Below are 24,416 nucleotides of genomic sequence, written 5' to 3'. Positions count from 1 at the left end.
CAAATGGCATCATCAAATATTTGACCAATTTTCTCACGAGGTTGGCTTCTAATAAATTTATCGACCGCTTTTTTCAGATGTGAAAATGATTCTAGGGAATGTATGCTATCTGGTAGGGAGTTGAATACAGTTGGTCCCAGAAAATTATAGGACCTCTGATCTACATTCTTGGATGCATATGGTATGATATATTTATTTTTGTGGCGTGTGATATACTCATGGCTCGGCCGACTTAGTTTTCTCTTTTCCTTGAATTGATTTAGCACAAGTGTCTTATAAAATAATTGTCTTAGGTCGAACATACCAGATTCCTCATACAACTTGTCACTACTATAGCGGAGAGACTTGTTCAACATTAGTTTCAAGAATTTCCTCTGTATTACGTTCAATGGATAGAGGTAAGTTTTGGATACTCCTCCCCATCCTATTAGGCAGTATGTCAAATGACTTTGTATGTAATAATAAATATTCGATAAAACGTTTCATGTCAACATAGTCATCAACTTATTTGTTTTCAATACAGATCTGTCTTTTTTACTACAGATATTGATAAAGCAATAAATTCACCTTCCAAGAGTATATCACATTTGATATTTTTATAGCGTTTTATTTGAAATAACTACCATCTCAGTGACAACAATTTTAAATTACGGTCCTGTCGTTACTTCTTTAATTTTTTTCAATTTCTTCAAAATATAATTCAAACAACCCAATAAATTCGACAGGTAGGTACCCTAATCAATTATAATTCGTAATATTTTTATAATTCTCAATCCTGGAAGTAACGAAAATATTAGTTTTTGCTCAAAATTCTATTATTGTATAATTTGGTATGATCAAATAGCATCTCAATTCATTTACCATCCTAAACGCGTAGGCTTTGCTTGGTTTCTATGGTAGGAAAAATAAAAGCATTTTTGATATCTGTTGAGAACTGTCAGACGTTTATGAACATATCAAAGATATATTCAAATGATGATAGGACTGATATGCTATTTAGTTATGAAAAATCAAATAGAAATCCTCCTTTGCCAAGGAATATGTATGTTGAGCTATACCTGAATCGTCGTATTCCGAACATCCAAATGTTTAGACACATTTGATTTATAATTGTCCTTCCTTTTCAGCTCAATCTCTCAAAGAAAGATATTCTTTGGTTAAATCTCAAAATTGGTGTTCTAATTGCCTAGGTTTACGCCATAATTCTTAGGTTTGCTCTACTACCACTATGTGCAAGAAATGTTCTGGTAGACACTACACACGTTTTGTAGTGTGTAGTGTCTACACACTACACACGTTTTGAAAATTTTTCTCAACCCCCAGTCATTTGTAATAATGATCAACCTTGTACCTCAAATGCTGTTTGCTTATCAGATAATCCTGAATATTCTCAACCTCGTGTCAATCTCTTGTCTCATTGTAATTCTACTGTCCTTCTCTCTACTGCTGTAATTCAAGTCAAAGGAAAACATGAAAAATTTCATAAAGTTAGAGCTGTCCTAGACAGTGCAAGCCAGTCTAATTTTATCTCCTCAAAATGTGCTCACCGTATAGGTTTATCTCTCGATAAGATATCTGTCTCTATTTCTGGCATTGCTCAGAAAGACTCTTTTTCTCAACAAGGTGTTACTTGTTTAGTGAAACCTGTTAATAAAATCTCTCCTCATTTCAATCTGGACTTTATAGTCATTCCAAAGATATGTTCTAGTTTACCCGAACAATCTCTTCCTATTCAAATATTTTCTCTTTTCTCAAAATTTTCATAGACAGATTCTTAGTTCAACATATCTGCACTTGTAGATATACTTTTGGTGCTGATATTTTTGGCTCACTTTTTACCTGTTTTGGTTGGGATCTTTATCCCATTCCTTATAGCTCATTGTTCGCACTGATTCGTAATCACAGGTGAAAAAGGCAAAGATTAGGTATCAGTCAGGTAGTGAATAACACTCGGACCATAACAAAATACTAGGATTTAGTTCAATGGATCTCATTATGCAAGGTAATGATTCTTGTAGAAGCATATAAAAACAATAATATAGCTCGTAAGAGTAGTTTTAGTCATCTCTTGATGATGCCAACTTGGTTAGCGAAACGTATGTCGAGAAACAGCATTTTTGTTCTGGTCAGGGAAAAGTGTTTTAATTTTACGCCAGAGGTTCAAAATTTTACTGATCAAAACAACGCCAGTTATACGATACTTACACGTATCTTGTATCTGACTACATTCCAAAAATTTGTTTACTTGATTGACCCCAATCATAAGTTCAAGAATATGCGAACTTGAAATATGTTGTTGAGTACTCCAATTTACAGTTTAAGAATCAGCTTCCAGCCGTTGATAGGTAAAAGTTTACAATTGAGAAAAAAAAGAAAGATGTGGAGGTATAAAGCCAATAACTTTTGGTTCCCAAAAACTCTCCCAGAAATATATCCCGTTCAATTTCACAATTGAGTTTTCAACATTTGTGAGCGAGAGGTAATAAAGATTTCAAATTATATTCTTTCCCATTATATAGCATACTGACTTCAAATAGATGACTATTCAAATTTTATTTGATGAAATGAATGAAATGATGAAGGACATACAGGGTGTTCCTTAAACACATGCTAATATTCAAGGAGGTAATTCTTAGACCCATTTTAAGAAAAAAACTTCCTATGGACGTATGTCCTAAACGCCTTAACTTTTGAGATACAGGGTGGCAAAATTTTCAAAAATAATCAGTTTTTTAATATTAACTGAGATAATTTTGTAGACATTTTTGGCATATTTGGTACATATGTTCCATGCCTCAAGGCGCATTTTCTGATGTACACAAATTTGTATTTTTTCAAACAGTGGCATCCCTACGGGTTTCGCATTGAATATTTTTGGGGAAAAAGTACTACGCCAATGCTTTCTTTTCAAAATAAAATCATTTTTGAAATCCTCATTTATTTTTGAGAAAATTTGATCTCCTGGTATTTCTTTGTCCGACGCATGATTTTCACTCAAAAAAATAAAAATCGACAGAAAGCAAATTAAGAAATTAGATCAATTCTAAAATGAATGAGAATCTGAAAATTGCTTCATAACGCATTACCAATTCCCTAATAATATTTGAAAACATAATCTGCAAAAAAAATAAATTTTTCACAAAAACGAGTTTTATTTTATTTTGTGACAGTATGTCTAAACGAATAGCACAAATTTGTTAATAAGTAATAATACCAAAACTGATTATAGAAATTGTTGGAAGTGGCCACCTGCACTTAGTATGCATGCTTCCGTCCTTCTACGCATGGAATTACGCACCCGTTCAAATATTCCCGGCGTATTTCGTATAGCTTCATACGAGGCAACTATTCGCTCTCTTAAATCTTCTAAAGTATTAACGGGAGTTTTATACACAAGAGTTTTAAGGTGACCCCATAAAAAAATCTAAACTGTTGAGATCGGGGGATCTTGCTGGCCATTGCTGAGGTCCTCCGCGACCTATCCAACGACTAGGATAAACTGTATTTAAATGGTTTCGGACAATTACACTGAAATGAGCAGGGGCGCCATCGTGCATGTACCATATTCGATTCCTTAACGCAAGTGGCTCATCTTCCAATAACCCAGGTAAGTCTTCTTCGAAAAAGTGTAAATAAGAACGACCATCAAGGCGTAGAAAAAATGGGCCTATATTAGATGATCACCTATAACTCCTGCCCATACATTAACCGAAAATTGGTGTTGGAAATGGGTTTCGGTTATTGCATGGGGATTTTCTTCAGCCCACACATGATTGTTATGGAAATTTTGAATGGCATTCCAAGAAAAATTTGCTTCGTCTGTGAACAAAATTTGTGTCTCAAACTGCGGATTTAGTGCAATACTTTGTAGATACCACTGACTGAAGTTCACACGCTGTGGAAAATCTCTGGGGAGTAATGCCTGCACTCTTGAAATATGGTATGGGTATAACAAAAAATCAACCAAAATACGCCAAACAATTTGATGACAAATATCCAGAGTTCTAGCGATCTTCCTCGTACTCGTCTCAGGATGTTCCTCAATTTCTTGCAGCACCGCTTCCTCAATTTCAGGAGTTCTTACTACACGAGCTCTACCTTCCGGAGTCCCTTTCTTGAAACTACCAGTTTCCCCAAGTCGACGATGAATATTTGAAAAGGTTTGGCTATCTGGTAAGGCACGATTAGGATATCTTTCCTGATAAATGCGCCTGGCTTCTGTTGCATTACCATCGGCAAGGCCATATACGTAATGCATTTGCGCCATTTCCGCATTCGTATAATTTACCATATTTACTGATATTCAGAAAAACAGCGGACTACCAAAATAACTTCAATAACACTTCAAAATCAATCAAAACGCGCTGTGACAGTTTTCAACACCAACACCTTACTTTAAACCAACATCAATATTAGCTACTGACGTTTGTACATACAGAGAATTCGTTTTTTATTGCTATGGTGGGTACGCTGTTTTTTCTGCTTTTAATCTTTAAAAGAAATCACATATCGACAAACTCCATATTTCCAAGAGGTGCAGTAAATAAATTCTGCTACACGTCATTTATTCCAGGATAACTAAATTTATGTTTTCAAAAATTATTAAGCGGTGCTGCGTTATGACGTAATTTTAATTGAGAACAGTGCATCTGACAACAAACAAATACCTTTTAGATCCTCAATTATTTTGCAACAAATCTGATCTCTTAGTTTGCTCTCAGTCGATGCACGATACCGCATCAGATTTTTAAGGAATTTATCCTTAAGTAAAGCGATTTTTAATTTTTTGAGCGAAAACCATGCGTCGGATAAAGAAAACTCAGCAAATCAAATGTTCTCAAAAATGTATGGAGATTTTAAAAATAATTTTTATTTCAAGATAAAGCAGTTGCGTAGTATTTTTTTCGCCAAAAACATACATTTCAAAACTCTTACGTACGCCACTGGCAGAGAAAATTAAGAAAATTGTACATCAGAAAATGCGTCTTGAGGCATGGAACATATGTACCAAATATGCCAAACATATCTACAAAATTATCTCAGTTATTATTAAAAAACTGATTATTTTTGAAAACTTTGCCACCCTATATCTCAAAAGGCGTTTAGGACATACGTCCATAGGACGTTTTTTCCTTAAAATGGGTCTAGGAATTACCTCCTTAAATATTAGCATGTGTTTAAGGAACACCCTGTATAGTTATTGTACACAATATATAATTTGCTACAATCTGAGTTGTGATTGTGTTGTAGACGGTGTCCGATGAAATCAAGAAGAGATTGTGGTAATAACTTGTTGTGTGGAAAATAATTTTTCTGTCAATAAATTGATTATAGAAAAACGTCTTTCTGTTGATATTAAATGAAAAACAGGGCAATGAACATTCGTTTTCAAATATGAATTCACTACTACTGAATGAATAGGACAACTGATACCTATTTCTTTCCAGAAAAATCAAGCCATGTTGTTACATTGTGCCACACTATCTGACCGAAAAGTGAGGCTATTTCTGAATTAATACCGGAGATTTCCTTCTCTGAAACTTGAGCTTACTAAAAATAGGCGTTTCAAGATTTACGAGTATGGTGAGATTATGAGGTGATTAGGAAAATTAATGATCTAAATACATCATCACGTCGTCTAAGAAAACAAAGATACCTATCGGGAGTACAGACTTTGTTTTGTTTGCTTTAAAATAGATAGGTTGCCTGGGACGTTTGTAATACCATGGATTATATTTCATTTGTAATCAAGAACCTACTTTCCTATTAATGAAATGAAAATAGGGTCTGGGTGAGAGAATTGTATTTCAAAATTTATTTTACATGATAAAATACTTATCATGATTATGATTAGGTTTTTCTTATTTATTTTCATGCTGGCTACAACAAAAAACGTCTAAGAAATCATAATATATTTTCTACGATAGTGCAAAAATCAACAAGGTTAAAGACGAGGTATGACTATCAACATGGAAAAAAATGAGAAACCTTTGAATACATCGATATCAAGCCTTAATTCAACCAATTGTTTTTCTTGTTGCACTAAATGACATAAAAACCAGATGGTCCAAGGTGACAAAAGCAAAACTGCCTCAAAACTAATCACAAAATTATGAAATTTATTTACTTTTATTTTTTGAACGGTTAACTCAAAAAATTGAAATTTCGGATAATGAAATTAATGTATGAATACTTTATTTTGTAGTGAAATTGATAGATGAAACTTTCAAGATGGCAACTGGGCGCCATCTGGGAAAAAAATAAATGGAAAGGAGAGGTCTTATGACACATCTTTTTGAAGCTCCTGACGAATGATTCACAACCCTAGAATATAATGTCAATATCTTCAACTACTACAAAATGGCAGAACTTTAAATGATTGCCTGAATACATTGACATTTAACTACATAATATGGGGTAATGAGCTTGAGGTCAGTTCAGAAGATGCTCGAAATGGTTGTTTTGAACTTCTTGACATATGAACAGCCTATTCGATATTTCACGTCGACCATTTTTGAACACAGTAACTTTAATATCTCTACAAATATTCATTACTCTCTGCCGTATATCTAATATTGAAGCAGGTACAGTTTTGTACACCTTTTGCTTCAAATAGCCCCATAAAAAAAGTACAAAGGTGTCAAATCAGGCGAGCGGGCTGGCCATTCTGTAGTACCTCGACGGCCAATCCAACGACCGGGAAAAGTAGTATCCAAATAGTTTCTTACTCGTCTGGAGTAATGTGGTGGTGCTCCATCTTGTTGGAATACAATATCCATATCGAATTCATTAGGATTCGCTTCAACAATTTCAGTGATGAGAAGGTCAACAGTAGTTTCCAGCATATTCGAATACAGTTTCCCTGTTGAATTTATTTTGATCAATAAATAGAGGTCTTACAATATGGTCTCTCAATATTCTTGCCCAAACGGCCATTTTTTGTGGATATTGGGTATGTGTTCATGTTTCCCGGAAAACGTGAGGGTTGGTATCACTCCAATAACGGCAATTTTATCTGTGAACATTGCCGATTTTAAAAAAAAGTACATTCGTCACTAAAACAATTATTGTGGAGATAGGTAGGATGCCTTGCAATGATTTCCGCATGATTTCGCAGAATTCTGTTCTTCGATCAGGATGATGGATGGTATATATTCCTCTTTAAAAGCCTCCACTAGAAAGTGACACCTCACGAACGATCGCGACGAAATAAGTGTACTGTTTAGGATTTACTACCATCTCACCAATTATTTGCACTTGCTGTTCTTCCGGAATGGCCGGATGACCTGGGGTCTTTTTGTTATGTACACTACCGGTAGTTGTGAATTTGGATATAAGTTCCTTCAAATATTTTCTACAGATAGGACGATTCGGAAAAAGTTCATTGAAAATCCTTTCGGTCTCGTGAAAGTTACGCATCGCACCGTAAATAAAAATCGCTTCAATTTTTTTCTTCCAATGGACGAGATTGTTGACGTGGAACCTTTCTACTAGTAAAACCGAAAACTAAATGAGAATATTATAACTGAACAATGATGTTCATTGTTGTACTGATATTTTTTGTCGTTTTTATAAACAAGAAATAAATCAACAAACCTTATTCAAACAGTGTTGAAAGCTATCACATTGATTGACGAGAGATCCACAGTAACAAATATCTAATCGGAAAATTGAACCTAGAGGGAGACCGACAACTCCCGTCTTTGATGGGCAAATGGTTATAGTTTCCAAACATAAAAATTCAATACTAATAAATATGGAACTGGAATTTCTAATTCTGCCGAATGCTACGTTTTGAAGAATGTATAAGGTCTGTCGATACGTTGAAGAAATTGTTCATGACAGATGAATTTGCGGTTTCATTTTAACAAACCAGAAGAAACAAAGCAGAAGAGAAAGCCGTAGAAATTATGGAAAGACCAATCCGAAGAGTAGCTGGCAGGTTTGAAATTGGACTTTTATCAAAGAAAGGCGACATATTTTTTCCAGAAAGCAAATCTACAGCTTTTAGACGACGTCAATGCTTCGAAAGACAGATGCACAAAGACGAGAACTTCAGAGTGAAGTATTGAGCAAAGGAGAAGATAAACAATTAAGGTCCTAGATGTTGGTATTTGACTCATTTTGGAGTTATGAATTCTAACAAACCTGACAAACTCCGCCTAGTCTTTGATGTAACTGAAAAGTAAAATGGCACAAGTCTGAATAAAAATGATCCAGATCTTCTTCAGTCCCTTGTATCTAATCTTTTGAAATTCAGAAAACGAAAATATATCACAGCAAATAGCATTTTGCTGCGAAATTAGGGAAATTAAAATTATGGAAATGGAAACAAAATTGTGGAGAGTTGGAAACAAGGACAACGAATGCGAAATCTATGTAATGCAAGCTATAATATTTGGTGCGACATGCCACCAACATATGCATCATTCATCAAGAACATCAACAGACGTCATCCACGGCCCTATTGGAAGCTATTATCAAAAAACATTATGTTAACTACTACCTTGATAACACAGATGCTACCAAAGAAGCTATTGAGACAATCATTGGAGTACAAAATGTTCAGAAGTTGGCAGACTTCAAATTGGATAACTAGATTTCAAACTCCAAAGAAGGCTTGTCATCACCATCCGTCCACAAGGAATTGCTGAAGATATCAATTTGAACGAAAACATCATTAATTTTTTACTCGGACTTTCATGAAATCCAGTTTCAGATTATTTTATATATAAATTGAAAATGGTAAATGACTTGACAAAACATTCAGAAAGACCGACTGGAGGATATATTTTAAAAATCGAAATGGCTGTCTTTGATTCACTGTGTCTGATAGTTACCTTTTCAATTCACTATACAAGATTTTTAGGGATAGGTTGGGACGACAGCATCGATAGGGTGTAATATTCTGTCCCAGTTATTCACTTAGAAAATGCACATTCTCCGACGATGGATTCTGCAATAATGGCGTTGCTTCGATAATTTCCAGAAGACCGTGCGAGGAGCATTTGAAAAATTGAAAAAAGCCAATCCAGCTCAACCAAAATGAAATCAATGAAGAAATGATTTATAAACATATTGTTCGTAAGTATAAGCCATCAGCTGCGAGTCACGAGGGAGGAGTGTGGGTGTGTGAAGAACTGCTTCTACATAATTCTGAAAAACTGTGAACTGGAAGATGATCTTATTCTGAGAGTTTATGCTGAAGTTGCTCGACCAATTGTCAAAGTTTCAACAGAACCAGACGACGTAGAGAACCTTGACATCCAGTCATTTCATAATGGGATCATCTAGTGGTGATGGTACTCTAGGCTGATTTGACGAAAACAATCTGAAGTTTCAATTGGTAAGTCACAACGAATTGTTAATGAGTATTGGAAAAGATGGATTGAAGAGTAATTGCCTAGATCAGCCATATGGCGGGAAATGGAACACCAATACCGTAGTGATTTTCCATTTCCTCACGTATGAATTAGAGCTTGTGTTGACATGTTCCTATTTTGCTAACATGCTGGACAATGATTAACTGTCTTTTCGATATATGAGTTCAGCTATGACCATCACAAACTAGATCTTGCTGTAGCTCCCATCTTGACTGTTCCTGTATGTGCGGTATGAATCATTTCGAACGCATACTCTGGCACTCAAGAAGTTTACAGTTTCGGTCTTTCATAGAGCAATCGCCTGAGTGCATCAGCATGTGGAATACAGTTAGCAGGTAGATAAGCGACTTTGTAGGTATAACCGCTCGAAGTTAATGTTCAGCGTAGCAAATTTGAAGATAAAATATATGAAATAGAGAGTGAAACTTTCACAATCTGGCGAATACGGCGGATGTGGGAGCAATTCAAAGTTCAATTAATGTAGTTTTGCCATTGTTTTGATAGACTTGTGAGACAGAGCGTTGTCCTGCTGAAACAAATTTTTTTTCTTTGCCATATGCAGTCATTTGTTTGCAACTGCGGCCTTCAAACGCTCCAATGACACTATTTAATATTCACTCTGGATTTCCCTTCGGAAAACAGAGCTTTCTCATAGGCAAATGTCCATGCAATATAAAGCCAACACCTTCTTTTGATATATTTACATTGTCAGCTAACCCACGCAACTTCACTTTTCAGACTCAGATTCTTTATTAACCTTTTGTAGCCAAGTTGTGCTTGTATATGGCATGTCATATTACACTTAGAAGCACATTATTAATGTTATGCGAAACAATAAAAAAAATTAGAAATTCAATAAATTATTTTGAAATTACAATATTCATATAACAGACATACTTCATACAAGTATTAAAATAAATTAGGTATTTTTGCAATAGTTCACAAATTTTTCAAGGCTGTAGAAAGCATTCATTGTCAGCATTTTTAAAAAAATTTTTCTTGAAGAGAGGGTGCGATAATTCTTTTACATTATTTGATATATAATTCTATTGTGTATGTCCATTATGTTGTGGTGATTTTGTATAATATGTATAGTTGAATTTTTCGATGAGAAGGTTATCTGAGTTTCTTGTTTCATACCTGTATTTGTCACAATTTTTAGCATAGCAATCTTTATTATTATGTATATATATATATATATATATATATATATATATATATATATATATATATATATATATATATATATATATATATATATAGTAATATATTTAAAATTTGGGTATATGCAGGAAAATTTCAATATACCCTTTTGTTTAAATACTTCTCAGCATGAGTCAAAAGGTTTCAAATTATATATGATTCTTATTATGCGTTTTTGGAGAACGGAGACTGGTCCACTCAGTTGCAAGGCTAAAACTGATTATGTTGAATGATATGGTCGAGTAGACTACGGAGAAACATACTTTTAGGAGAGATGATTCATGAAGAGATTTTTTTATTGTTAGGAAGGCAAAGCAGCTTTTTTTGAGTTTGTTACATGTATTACCTATTTGTTCGATCCACATTATGTTATTATCGAGATGTATGCCTAAGAACTTTGTTGAGCTTGATTTTTCACGTTGATTGTTATTTATATTTTGATTAACCAGGTTTGGTTTATTACTACGTGCACTGTTGAATTGAATGAACATAGTTTTTTGCAGGTTCACCACAAGATGGTTTCTTGGTTCTCTTCACATAAAAAATATACCGAGAATATGTATTATGCGTTTATAGATTCCTCTTTCGATTACTTTGGCTATTGGACTCAATGTCGTGATTGCTCTATAGTTTTCAATTTGTTGAGAGTCACCCTTCTTTTCAATTGGGGGGGGATTTGCTATTTTCAAGATATTTGGAAATTGAGCAACTCTCAGTGTCATATTTATAATTTGAGTGATATAGAAACTGAATTCATTCCGACAGGCTTTGATAAGCACTGTTGGTAGCTCGTCATATCCTAAGGAGTTTTCATTTTTCAGGTTTGAAATGATGTCCATTACTTCGTTCTGGTCATATGGTTGGTAGAAGAATGAGTTACTATTAGTTTCGGGTAATGTGCAATTTTCGACACTAGGCATTTGAGCAGCATATTTATCATTCTATGAGTTTGCAAATTAATCTGGGAATAGATTTGCGATGTGGCATTTATTTACAATAATTTCATTATTTAAACAGATGGTGATTTCGTTATGCAAAACTTTCTTTTTATCTAGTTTGAAATTCACTAACTCCCATAATTTTTTGTAGGGTTATCAGCATTCAATATAAGATCACTATAAAAATTTTTCTTTTCTGATTCGAACTTTTCATTTACGGTTTTTTTAGCTTTTTATAGTAATCATAGATATTCTCATTATCCTGCTGCTTTCTTAGCCAATTTAGGTGTTTTAGTTCATTAAATTAACTTTTCAATTCTCAAAACATAATGAAATTTGTTTTTGTATCATTTGTATTTAGTTTAATTTTTTAAACGGATGTGTGATCTCGAAGTAGTATCTCACGTGATCCCAAAACGACTGATGTCGATATATTCAGTGTTTGAAGTTGGAAATAGTATTTTCGTTTGTTATTCGTTTTTGGATGAGATTTTCGTTAATTTTGTTGTCATCATTTGAAGTCTGCCAAGTGAATTTTTGGGCATAATGGTCACTTTTCGATCATTCAAAACGATTTTGTGTTTTTTTATTGTTTTCTGGTGTTACACTGCCTTATTTGGACGTCCACTGCGTTCTGCATCATCGGTGTCTCTACGACCACGTTTTAAGTCAGTAATCCAACGTTCAATTGTTGTTTCTGATAGAGCGGATTCCTTATAACAATTTTCAAGCCATTGCTTCGCTTGAATGCTATTTTTTCCCATCATGAAGCAGTGTAAAATTAAAACACGAAATTGTTCTTGATCTATTATTTTTAAAATAACAAAAGTAGTGTCACTCTCAGCACAATAACTCACAAACATATGAATAGAAGATCATGAAATTTCAACAACTTTCTTTCAAAGGTTAATACTAACTGAAAAGGCGGTGAATACAATAATATTAGCGCCATCTATGTGATAGGCCAGAGACTTTTCAACCCACGTAGTATCGTTTGTTATACTTTGCTTCTTAGGTTTATATTTTTACTGGAAAATATTGCTGAACAAGAACGAGATGAAAAAGTTTTTGACCAGTATTATAATGAAATCTGATCCAAACCTAAAATTAGTCTGAAAAAGTTGAATGTCGCAAGTTTCTCACTAACCTATACTTCAAATGTGGCAAATGTCAGATTTGCGATAGGAAAGCGTTCAATTTAGAGGTTATGTGATAAACTACTCACCTGAGGCATTCATAGGCAAAGGATCGGGAACTATGTAGCGTGCTGGTACAGTTTGTTTTGTGCTGAACGGTCCATAAGTAGCCCTCACAGAAATTGGCTGTGAACTCTGGAACACCGTAAAACGATCTATGGAAAGGGGCACTCCCGAGTTGCTCGAGCTGCCACTGGTAGACGTTTCCAAACTGGATGGAAGAGAGTAGTGCTGCCTTGTTTGCTGTTTTATGAAGAAACCACCGTCTTTGTTTTCGAAATGGACGTTTACACATGTTGTGTAACCTGAAACCAAAGAAAAACGATCTCAGTTTATATACTAAAAGTGGGTGATTTCAATGAGTTCATGTTCCATAATTCAAAAAGAAATTATTCCCTAAGTAAATCATTCCTAAGGTCTCTTCATATTGAAGACAAGAAATAAGGGGTGAGTTAAATACGAGTTGCTTCTATTTAATGTTGTAATCTAGGGTATCATTAAACATTCAAATGTGACTATTGTTACGGTTTTAGGGTTCGAAAATAAGTGATTCGCCTATTTCGCTTACATGACAACTAATGGAAATTACTTGTAACCTCAAATTATATCACTTATAATTCAACGTATTTCAGTTAAACATTTTATAACAAAATCTAGCTTATAGAATTACGAAAGACATATATAAGAGAGTATACGTAAAATAAACTAACAATCGAAACTAAAACTAGGATCAAAAGCGGAATCCGGATAAACAAGAAGTTTGAGGTCTCACTATAAGCTTTTGATCTTGTTTTAGGTAACCTCGACCTCATTTTTCATTTGTCATGCAATATCTGACGCAATATCATTGTCAAAAGGTCTCCAAATTCTTCTGAGGTTTAGATACTCGAAAGAAGTAGCATTTGGCCCGAAAATTATTTATTTTTCAAAAATTTCCCTTTTTATACACCTAAAAACTGTAATATTCACAGCAATTCGTTTGATATTTTATTTTTTGTTGTTGAATCTAAAAATGTCTACATCAAAGTATCAATGTGTCAGAAACATCTTCAGTTTCAAAATCAGCAGTTGCCTTCATTATTGATTTTCTTTAGAAATGTGGCGATTTTTTTCATTAATAATGTTACTTTTCCTTCATTTTCCGAGTGAAAATCATGAAAAATAATTTTCCACCAATATAATTCACCCCATTTTATTCACTGTACTAAAATTGACACCAATTTAATTTTTCTGTTATGAGCACAACATTCTCCACTCTTATCAACACTTTTCAGATTTTCATACCTGGTGTTTTGCCTACTACTGCGGTAGACATTATCAAAGGCGATGAGGTAACGATCGAAGTGTTCGAGTTGGTGCTCAACTTGTTGTTCCTGTTGTTCCCGTTATTCCCAATGCAGACACTACAATGCTGGCATTTGACTCCAGTTTTATATTATCATAGTGGATTATCCGACATTGTTTGTGTTAAATTGAGGACAGGTAATCAGATTCTATTATTGTTCATTGCTTCTTCTTTTCTATTGAAATTATCCCTGTGCTTTTGAATTTCTATTGCCTCTCTATAAAGTGCATTTTTTAATGCCCCCCCCCCTTCTTTCATTTTTTGAACGGGTCAACTCAAATAATTCAAATTTGGGATAATGAAATTAATGCATGAATACTTTATTTTCAAGTGAAATTGAGAGTTTTCACATATAGTCAGTGGGCATACTTGAAGAATGGCTATAAATCAAATCATCTAAAAGAACAATTCGTTCAGGCCAGTCTCAACCTACACAGTAGGTTGATGGACTGACACCTATCAGACAACAACTACTCCCCTGGCTAATACCACGAAGGGCGTTGAATTATATCCGACAGGTGTCAGTGCAGGATTCTTCACAGAAGTTATTCCTGAATATGCTGTTGGCGATACAACTGCCGCAATAGATTTTCAATTATTGGAACACACTTGCTGGCCGGTTTCGGGCTGTTTGGCCACTCGTCAGTGCAAGGTAGTGTATATCATCAACATAAAGTAGATGATTTCCGATAATCGAATGATTTCGATGATTTGATTTATAGCCAGTCTTCAAGTATGCCCACTGACTATATGTGAACAGTTTTCTTTCCTTATACGAGGAATTGGGCAAATTTTGGATATGCAGTTGGTTACTTCGTTCACAGGCAGATGGGGCGACGACAAACCTGTTGTTTGTTATATGCTTCAGCTTAGTTCGAGGATTGATACTCTGAAGGAATTTAATTTTCAATTATCGAAAATCATCGACTTATGTTGATGATATACACTACCTTGCACTGACGAGTGGCCAAACAGTCCGAAACCGGTCTGAAAGTGTGTTCCAATAATTGAAAATCTATTGCGGCAGTTGTATCGCCAACAGCATATGCAGGAATAACTTCTGTGAAGAATCCTGCACTGACACCTGTCGGATATAATTCAACGCCCTTCGTGGTATTAGCCAGGGGAAGTAGTTGTTTTCTGATAGGTGTCAGTCCATTAACCTACTGTGTAGGGCGATGAAACGCGCTGAACGAATTGTTCTTTTAGATGATTTGAAATTGAGAAATGAAATTTTCAAGATGGCGACTGGGCGCCATCTGGGGAACAAAATTAAATGGAAAGGGGGGGGTCTCCTGATGATGCTGGTATTTGACTCCAGTTTTATATCATCATAGTGGATTATCCGACCTTGTTTGTGTACAATTGTGGACAGGTAATCAGGTTCTATTATTATTCATTGCCTCTTCTTTTCTATTGAAATTATCCCTGTGCTTTCGAATTTCTATTGCTTCTCTATAAATTACATTATTCAATGTCCCCCCTCCCTTTTATTTTTCAAACGGGCCAACTCAACAAATTGAAATTTGGAATAATGATTAATGCATGAATACTTTATTTTCAAGTGAAATTGAGAGATGACATTTTCAAGATGGCGACTGAGAAAAAATTAAATGGAAAGGGGGGTCTCCTGACAAATGCTTCACAACCCTAAAATATAATGTCAAGATCTTCAACTACTACAAAATGGCGGAACTTTTGAAAATTGCTGGAATACATTGACATTTAACTACATAATATGAGATAATGAGCTTGATGTCACTTCAGAAGATGCTCGAAATAGTTGCCTTGAACTTTTTGAATATGAACAGCCTATCCGATATTTCACGCCGAACGTTTTTGAACACAGTAAGGTCAATACCTCTACAAATATTTATTATTTGCCGTATATTCAATATTGAAGCAGGTTCAGTTAAGTACACCTTTTGCTTCAAATAGCCCCATAAAAAAGTCCAAAGGTGTCAAATCTGGCTGGACATTCTATAGGACCTCGATGGCCAAACCAACGACCGAAAAAAGTAGTATCCAAATAGTTTTTTTACTTGTCTGGAGTAATGTGGTGGTGCTCCATCTTGTTGGAATACAATATCCACTTCGAATTCATTAGGATTCGCTTCTACGAATTCTGTGATGAGAGGGTCAACAGTAGTTTCCAGCATATTCAAATACAGTTTCCCTGTTGAATTTTGATCAATAAATAGAGGTCCTTCAATATGGTTTCCCAATATTCCTGCACAAACGTTAATTTTTTCTGGATATTGGGTATGCGTTTCCCGGAAAACGTTCCATTTTTTACAATTAACAAACCTTATCGGATTGTTAACACTGCCATATGACAGATAAAAAGGAAAATTTTTAGAAATATTTATATTAATGTGTTTGTCTTCAGGAAATCATTAAATGTTCCGTCATTTTGTAGTAGGTGAAGATATTGACTTCATATTCTTGGGTTGTGTGAAGTATTTGTCAGGAGCTTCAAATTGATGTGTCACAAGACCCCCCTTTCCATTTAATTTTTCAGATAGCGCCCAGTCGCCATCTTGAAAGTTTCATCTGTCAATTTCATTTCAAAATAAAGTATTCATGCATCAATTTCATTACAGTAATAGTATTACTGTATCTGCGAATAAGGTAATGTAGGTGCCTTCTGTGTTGAGAGCATGTTCGACTACATCTGATTTGTTGGTTTATTCGAGCTACGACCACCTATTATAATATAAAACCGGAGTTGAATACTAGAATTGTAGTTTCTGCGTTGGGCACAACGGAAACAACAACTCGAGTAGGTACTCCGGTCGTTACCTCATCGCCTTTGATAATGTGTAATAGTAGATGGAACGTCAGTCACGAATGTCTCTATATTTGAACAATGTTTTCTCGTCGGTCAGTCGGTAGCCGGTCGGTTTGACGTGGGTGCTTTGTTGAGTCACTCATTTGACCGCCGTGTTGGTCGGTGGTTCAAGCCGCAGACTGAACGATCGATTTTCACTTGTTATCGTCCAACCCGTGTTAGGAATCACATGTTAAAAGGTTAGACCTCGTTAGTCCTTAGCTCGCACAAGTTTCGGCTTCTGAGGGTTGTCGTTCGTAGATGTGCTACAGCTGGTTAACGGAGAAACATATTCCAAACATATTCGTGAGACTAGAGCAGATGAACATTTCACTTATCACATTTAAATGAAAATGAAATATTCCATTTTCTCTTTCATCGTCAATATCGTCATCAATAAAGATGCACTTACGTAAAAAATCTAGTAACACGAACTTATCATGGCGGTTAAAAAGTCATAAACAGTGTGGAATAATCTGACGTGTTGAAATGTAAATGTACGCTCCTTGAAATTAAATTAAATTTCCAAGCAGGCAACTTTTATATTTTTCGCGTATATCCCGTAATGGTAAACTTTATGTTTGTAATAGATTAATTATGAGACGAGCGAGGACTCAAACTTCAAATGTTGGAGACTGTGTTTAACATTAAACACAAAATTTCGGGCAACTATCACAGAAAGACGGGGTCGTCAAAACTACGAATTAGGCTTAACAAGTGTGTGATAAGTGGAAAATTGATTCGATTATTTACGATAGTATGTTGATCAAACTGAGTTGGTGATGAATGAAACAGTACCTGTCTTTCGAACCCTATATTTTTTTCGACAATTTCAAACAGTTGTACGATGGAAGTTAAATCATCCGCCATGTTGAATCGTTTGGACCTAGGTTAAAAATCCAGACATCACCAGAAGACGGCAAATGAGACTTTGCCGGAATGTCGTGAAACCGCAGTTGTCGGTGCATAAGTCAAACCATCAATACTGACATAAAAAACTTGGCAAGTTGACTTGGGTGTCACATCAAGTACTTTTCTTGGTTATTCACATTTTGTGTTCAATCGAGGACCGCCCGGTACTGACGATGCCCAACAAGCTGAAACAGCTGTCTACCGGTGGCTCTTGAATTCAAATTAATATTGGAATTATCAGCTATAATATCCCAAGGACATTGATAACTAACGAAATAATTTTATCACAGTTTTCGAAAGCACGTTATTTGGTAACATCCCGACGCCGAAGGCGGAGGGATGTTACCTAAAATAACGTGCTTGAGGAAGTTGTGATAAAATTATAAGTTATTTATCAATGTTCGAGGGATATTCGGTGAGAAAATTTTTTGCAATTCGAACAAAATTATTTATTGAACACACAGTTATTAAAAGAACAATTCGTATAATGATATTCCGTTGATCTTGCTGTATTTGCCTCGGTTACTGCATAGGTGTTTCCACGCATACTATTGATTATTTGGTTATGATGTTCCTGATCAATATTCAAATAAGGTTTTATGGAATTTCCATTATTGTGCCCAGTAATTTTCAACAATTGCTGTTCTTGAACTCCACTCTTAGCTAGTTGACTGACTGCAGTTGCTCTATTAGAGTGATTGGTTATTTTCCTCTGTTTCGTATCCAAGCCAATTGCTTCAGCAGAAGATTTCGTCCATCCGTTGATTATATTTCTACCCAGAGGCATATTGTCATACCAGTTATCGCTTCCTGTCTTCCAGTGACGATTTGGCCTTAAAATAGTCTATTTGTCTTGATATTTGTGCCTCGTTTTGATAATGATTTAATGAATAATCTGACAGGACAAGCATTGTTATCACTATTTTGAACTAACCATTTGCTAGAGGCGCAGTTCTTTGAACCCCCTTGGCAGGTTTTACTGAAAATTGGATTATATTCTATCTTATTAGTTGGAGATCCATTGTTGTCCTTTTCGATATGAAAATAATCAACTAAGCAAGCAGCACCTTCACCACCTGTCAAAGCAAATTCCACCGCTGCTATGTGATAAAATTTGCGTAGGAGTCCTATAGGGGTATTTTCATCCCAAAAGTTTATAATTTTACTCATTTCATTTGAAGTTAATGGTACTGAGCTTGTTTTGCGTTTAGTGGGATCTGTTTGTAAATTTCTTCGTGCTGCGTCGCGTGCATTCCGCGCTTGTTTGAATGCAACACTTTTAAAGGGGTCTAGCATGATATTATACTCCTTGTAATACTTTTCTTGTAATAATTTGCTTGTTATATTCCATACGGTTTTAACAGTAGCCTCCTTAAACTCTGTGCTATTCTTTTTTCTCATATTAATCGCCCAATCCTTGAGTATTAATGCAAGCTCTTCGAGAGTACGATTTCCATCCAATTGATATTTTCTGGCGTCACAAAACTCCATAAATATTTTCCAAGTGTATTTTTTACTATTGACAGTATTTTTTGGTGTATTTTCTTCAATGATTTTGTCAATTGCCGCATCATTTTGAACACCAAAGCGAGGAAGTGACATTTTCGAAATAAATTGAATTACTGAAATGTCAAACAACTTTATTGTGTTGGTTGCTTAGCAATGTCATGACATAAGTGATAACTACCCGTGAAAACTATCCATGGGTAGTTATCAGTGTAATGATGGTTTCATTGGTTATTTCGACACACATGACTAAAAATAGACAAATTTGATAGGATAATTTTTTTGGCAAAAAATTTTCAGATTAATTTTTTTTGTTTTCGGCATCGACAAGGCCATTAGAACTGCTACTAGTTTGCCTATTTAACTGAATTCGTAGCATCAATAATAAGGAAGATGGCAATGGTGACGACTCAATTTGGAACATCCCGTATATATAGGATCACAAGCAATGTTTTCGTTTAAATGCAATATTTCTGTGAATTTAGTGCATATTATTGAATACATTAAATAACAATAATGTGATTTATTTGTATTTTTGCAGACTATCATATGACTGATACACTCGAGAAATATACTAGATAAACTTTCAAACCGGTTTCAGATCATCGTGAACGATATTTGTTTTGAAAGGATTGAATCTGAAATAGTTTCTCTTCAAGACCACGATATCAAAGAAAACATTTATTTAGATACTTTATTTGTTTTCTGAGAACATCAACAAAGACCGCAGAGAGCGACAAAAACATGAAAGTAGCCCGAGAACTATCCTCATATTTCGAATCTCAGTCATTAATTCTGTTCCAATGAAATCGTTTGAAATTCAAATACTCTCGAAACCATCTCGAATTCACCGGCATTGAAAGTTTTTTGAATGATGCCATATTATTTTCAAACACGAACTACCGTCGAGCGTAGCATATTATTTTGAGTGTTAAAAAGCACTTCAGTCTCCAATTAGAATCTCGCCATTATTCAACATGGATTATTTCGAGTGCACTTACTTGCATTGAGAGGTTCGAGGGGATCGCTGTTTGTTCATAAACAGTGATTAAATGGGACAAACACGCGGTTGAAATTCAATTAACTATTTTCATGTTGATAATTATCCATAAAGTGAACGTTTTAATAACTGATACGAGTGTACTTGAAATTAGTGAAAGAAAAAAATATGCCGATTTGTCATTCCTTCATTTCTTCCAATCAGAAAGCACTGAAGCCTCGTGAATTTATTACAGTTTTCATGACACCCCTTCCAAGACTCTTGTTACTGGTAAAAGTAAAAGCTCCTTCATTGAATATTCGTCATATTCTTCTGAACTTAATTTTGGTTGTCAATTAGCTGCCTATGTCCATTTGTTCATTGTCTGAAGCTAAGATCTCTGTTACATAGCCCCATTTTGAATATAGGCTCTCTAAATGGATAGTGTACAGTAAACATTTCTTTCAGTCCAAGATCCCAGAGCGGTCAGATAACTCATTTTCACATAGATGAGAGTTGGTAGGCAAATACACAGATGGCGCTACTAGTAATAAATCCATAAGATTTAAAGTAACTTCAACTTACAAATTTCGCAGCTGTCGGATTATTAGTTTGTGGGATAGAACATTTTGAGTTTGCAAGTTTGAAGAAAATGAATAAAAAGGAATTTCGTGTGTTCATGAAGCTTTGCGTTTTGGCTACAAAAAAGTACTGTTGAAGCCAAGGCTTGGCTTGATATACAGTATTAGGACTTTGAACCAGGAAAATCAACTGTTGAGAAGTGGTTTGCTAAGTTCAAACGAGAAAGGAAACATAAAAAAGTCTACAAAATAATTTTGGATGACCACAAATTGAAATTTAGAGCTGAGGATCTAAAGATATCAAAGAAACATGCATTAATATTAAGGTATGCGAAAGCTCTGTTTGAAGTGGGTGCTGCGCAAGCACATTATCGACCAAAAACAACAACGAATTGATGATTCTGATCAGTATTTGAAGCTGTTCAACCATTGAAAAAACCCAAATTTTTGGATGAAACATGGCTCCATCATTTTCCAATAGAATCAAAACGATCGTCATCTGAGTAGACTGCATGCGGTGAACCGACTCCAAAGCGTGCAAAGACGCAACATTTGGATGGCAAGATTATGGTATCAGTATTTTAGGATGCGCATGGTATAATATTCATCGACTATCTAGAAAACCCTGAAGAAACCATCAACAGCGACTAATACATAGTGTTGTTGAAGCGAGTGAAGGACGAAATGGCAGAAAAACGGCTCCTTTTGTAGAAAAAGAAAGTGCTGTTCCATCATGACAATGCACAGTGTCACAAATCAATGAAAACGATTGAAAATTGAATGAATTGGGTTTCGAGTTGCTTCTTTATATACCGTGTTCTCCAGATCTAGCGCGGCGACTTTTTCCTATTCTCAGGCCTCAAGAGAATGCTCGCCGGAAATAAATTCAGCGCCGATAAAGAGTTGATAGTCGAAACTGAGTCCTATTTTGAGGCTAAAGACAAATCGTACTATGCAAATGGTATCGGAAAATTGTATGACCACTATAATCGTTGTGTTGCCCTCGAAGGCAACTATATTGAATTATGAAATCAAATTTTATCAATTTTGTTCTGTGTTAGCTCAGCTGATATGAATAAAATGTTATTTTGAATAGAGAGTTGATTAAATTCACAGTGGAAATATCTATAAGGTTAGGTTACGTTTATTCGACCAGAATTGCAACCCGCAAAGGTTTATTGTGACTCACACCTATTCAAACTCGACCAAATAAACCTAGCTTCTTAACGAAGCCAATTAGTTTATATGGTGAGTTATCTTTCAGGTCAGATGGTAAGAGTGTGGCCCTGTCAAACTCTGAAAACCAGATTCGGCACGAAGCGAGGCAGGCACAAAGTATATGATCTACTGTTTCACCATTTTCCAAACAGAAGCGACACACAGAGTCAAATGACAGTGACCTGTGAGGAGGTCTGGTAGACATCGTAGTTCATCCTTACTGTAGTCCAACAACTGTTTGGTTTCAAGCTTCAAATGGTGCATGAACGCCTTGGAGTGAGCCAATCCTGAAAGATTTTTCCAGAAATCCTTGAATCTTCTTGCTATGCAGGTGTTAAATGTTTTAGTCCAGTCATTATAGTAAGTTCACCTCGGAATTCGAGATACCCAGCTGTAAGTCTGTGAATACTTGTATATTGACACCCTAAACGTTGTCTCAAAACCTACATATGGTAGGGTGTAAGCAACTATTAAATTTCAAGGTCAAAGGTCACAAAAATCGGTTTTTTGCGCTTTTTTTGGAAATATCTCATTTCCTATGGGTTTTTTGCTATTTGTTTTTATTATCAATATTGTAGAATACAAAATTCTCTACAAATTTTGTTTGAAAAAATTTTTTATACGGTGAACCGTTTTCGAGATAGAGGGCGGAGAGCACGCGGTCACAGCATCACTTCAGGTCAACCGGTGCCTCCGGTCGAAAACGCGCCATATATAGTTGATGAACTATCGATAAATCAATGAGTATAAATATTTGTCAATTTTTATTAACTATTATATTATATTTTATCATTTTTTTCCTAACTTATCCACTTTTTATTCAGTATTAATTTATTTAACAACACTTACCTGCCCATGTAATTGTAGAATTGTTAATGAAAATATAGGAATTATATTCGAATTTTAACCTAATCAATATTTATAACTTCTTAGATGATGAAAAAGAAAACAAATAAATTATGAGTTAATCTTTTTATTAAAAAATATCATTGAATACATTTATTTTTATTGAAAGTAAAGAAATGGAATAAAGGGTACAAAAACTACAATTTATAATTTTAATCATCTTCTTCCTCTTCATCGTCGTCTTCTGGCTGCTGGTAAATTTCAAACTGGTCTTCATTATCGTCTTCAACGACATTTGTCTCAAGTTCTTTCATGATTTCGGGGTTAAAGGTTGCATCTTCGTTAATGTCGCTCTGGTATGGTAGAGCATTGAGACAAGCTTGCCCATTACATTGGCCACAAGCTAAAGAGTATTGCAAGCCCGCTTTCCTGCATCCGCATCGCGAACCACAACCACTCTTGCAGTTGCAGAAAATTGTATTTAGAAAATCTTCTGGAGCAGGTGGTAAAATTGTCATGATATGCTCCAGAAAATCGTTTCGCATTGCCCAACCCCATACCTGGGGTTCCAAATCATGTCCTAACCAAGTTTGAACTTGATAATATACACGGTTGAAATGTTGATGAGCAGCTGCACTTGTTGGTGGAATATTTGAAAGCTGCACAGGTTTATTAAGTTTTGTAGACTTGACGTGATGCATATAACGAAGATGATCGAGACTTTTCACAGATTTCGGAGCATTATAGACTGCCAATAAGGTTTGAGTTCCACTCTCTAATAATCTCTGGGCCGAACAATTTTCTTCCTCAAATGCTGCAGCTAGTTCATCCAAATTTGTCAGTTCCTCAAAAACTTTTAAAAATGATTTTTTTCCCTTTTTAAAAAGCGCAGAAGTTGTGTCACAGCCACTTAATGCGTGCAGAAATGAAATATGGTTTTTAGAATGAGGATAATTATCAAAACTTTTAGTCGAGTATATCTCCGTTTTTACATTACCTTTCCCAACTTTTTTAAAGATTAGATTATGAAGATTATGATTAAAGTTTTTCTCTTAATTATTTTTTAATTTTAGTAAACGGTTATCAGTATTATTGAATAGATATAGATTTAATGCAAGAAGAAAATGATAAAATATAATATAATAGTTAATGAAAATTGACAAATATTCATAATCATTGATTTATCGATAGTTCATCAACTATATATGGCGCGTTTTCGACCGGAGGCACCGGTTGACCTGAAGTGATGCTGTGACCGCGCGCTCTCCGCCCTCTATCACGAAAACGGTTCACCGTATAAAAAATTTTCTTAAACAAAATTTGTAGAGAATTTTGTATTCTACAATATTGATAATGAATATAAATAGCAAAAAACCCATAGGAAATGAGATATTTCCAAAAAAAGCGCAAAAAACCGATTTTTGTGACCTTTGACCTTGAAATTTAATAGTTGCTTACACCCTACCATATGTAGGTTTT

At 35.0% G+C, this 24,416-nt stretch overlaps 1 protein-coding gene across 2 annotated transcripts in view; it reads right to left on the bottom strand.

Annotated features, from left to right (window-relative positions):
- Nucleotides 1-13,268, bottom strand: part of dtn (transmembrane protein 132C dtn) — a 237,620-nt gene extending 224,352 nt beyond the window's left edge. The window contains exon 1 of one of the 2 annotated variants that reach the window (XM_074180116.1): nt 12,750-13,268. In XM_074180116.1, the coding sequence (XP_074036217.1) occupies nt 12,750-12,762 (13 nt within the window). In that variant the 5' untranslated portion in view covers nt 12,763-13,268. The remainder of the gene's footprint in view (nt 1-12,749) is intronic. The other variant, XM_074180115.1, reaches the window with a different exon arrangement.
- Between the last annotated feature and the right edge of the window lie 11,148 nt (nt 13,269-24,416).

The sequence above is a fragment of the Leptinotarsa decemlineata genome, unplaced genomic scaffold (genome assembly GCF_025532065.1).
Source record: "Leptinotarsa decemlineata unplaced genomic scaffold, Ldec_3_MD MMD2_tig00026294_RagTag_RagTag, whole genome shotgun sequence".
Lineage (NCBI taxonomy): Eukaryota > Metazoa > Arthropoda > Insecta > Coleoptera > Chrysomelidae > Leptinotarsa > Leptinotarsa decemlineata.
Note: the sequence above shows the minus strand (reverse complement) of the source record. Positions and strands in the feature narration are given on the sequence as shown.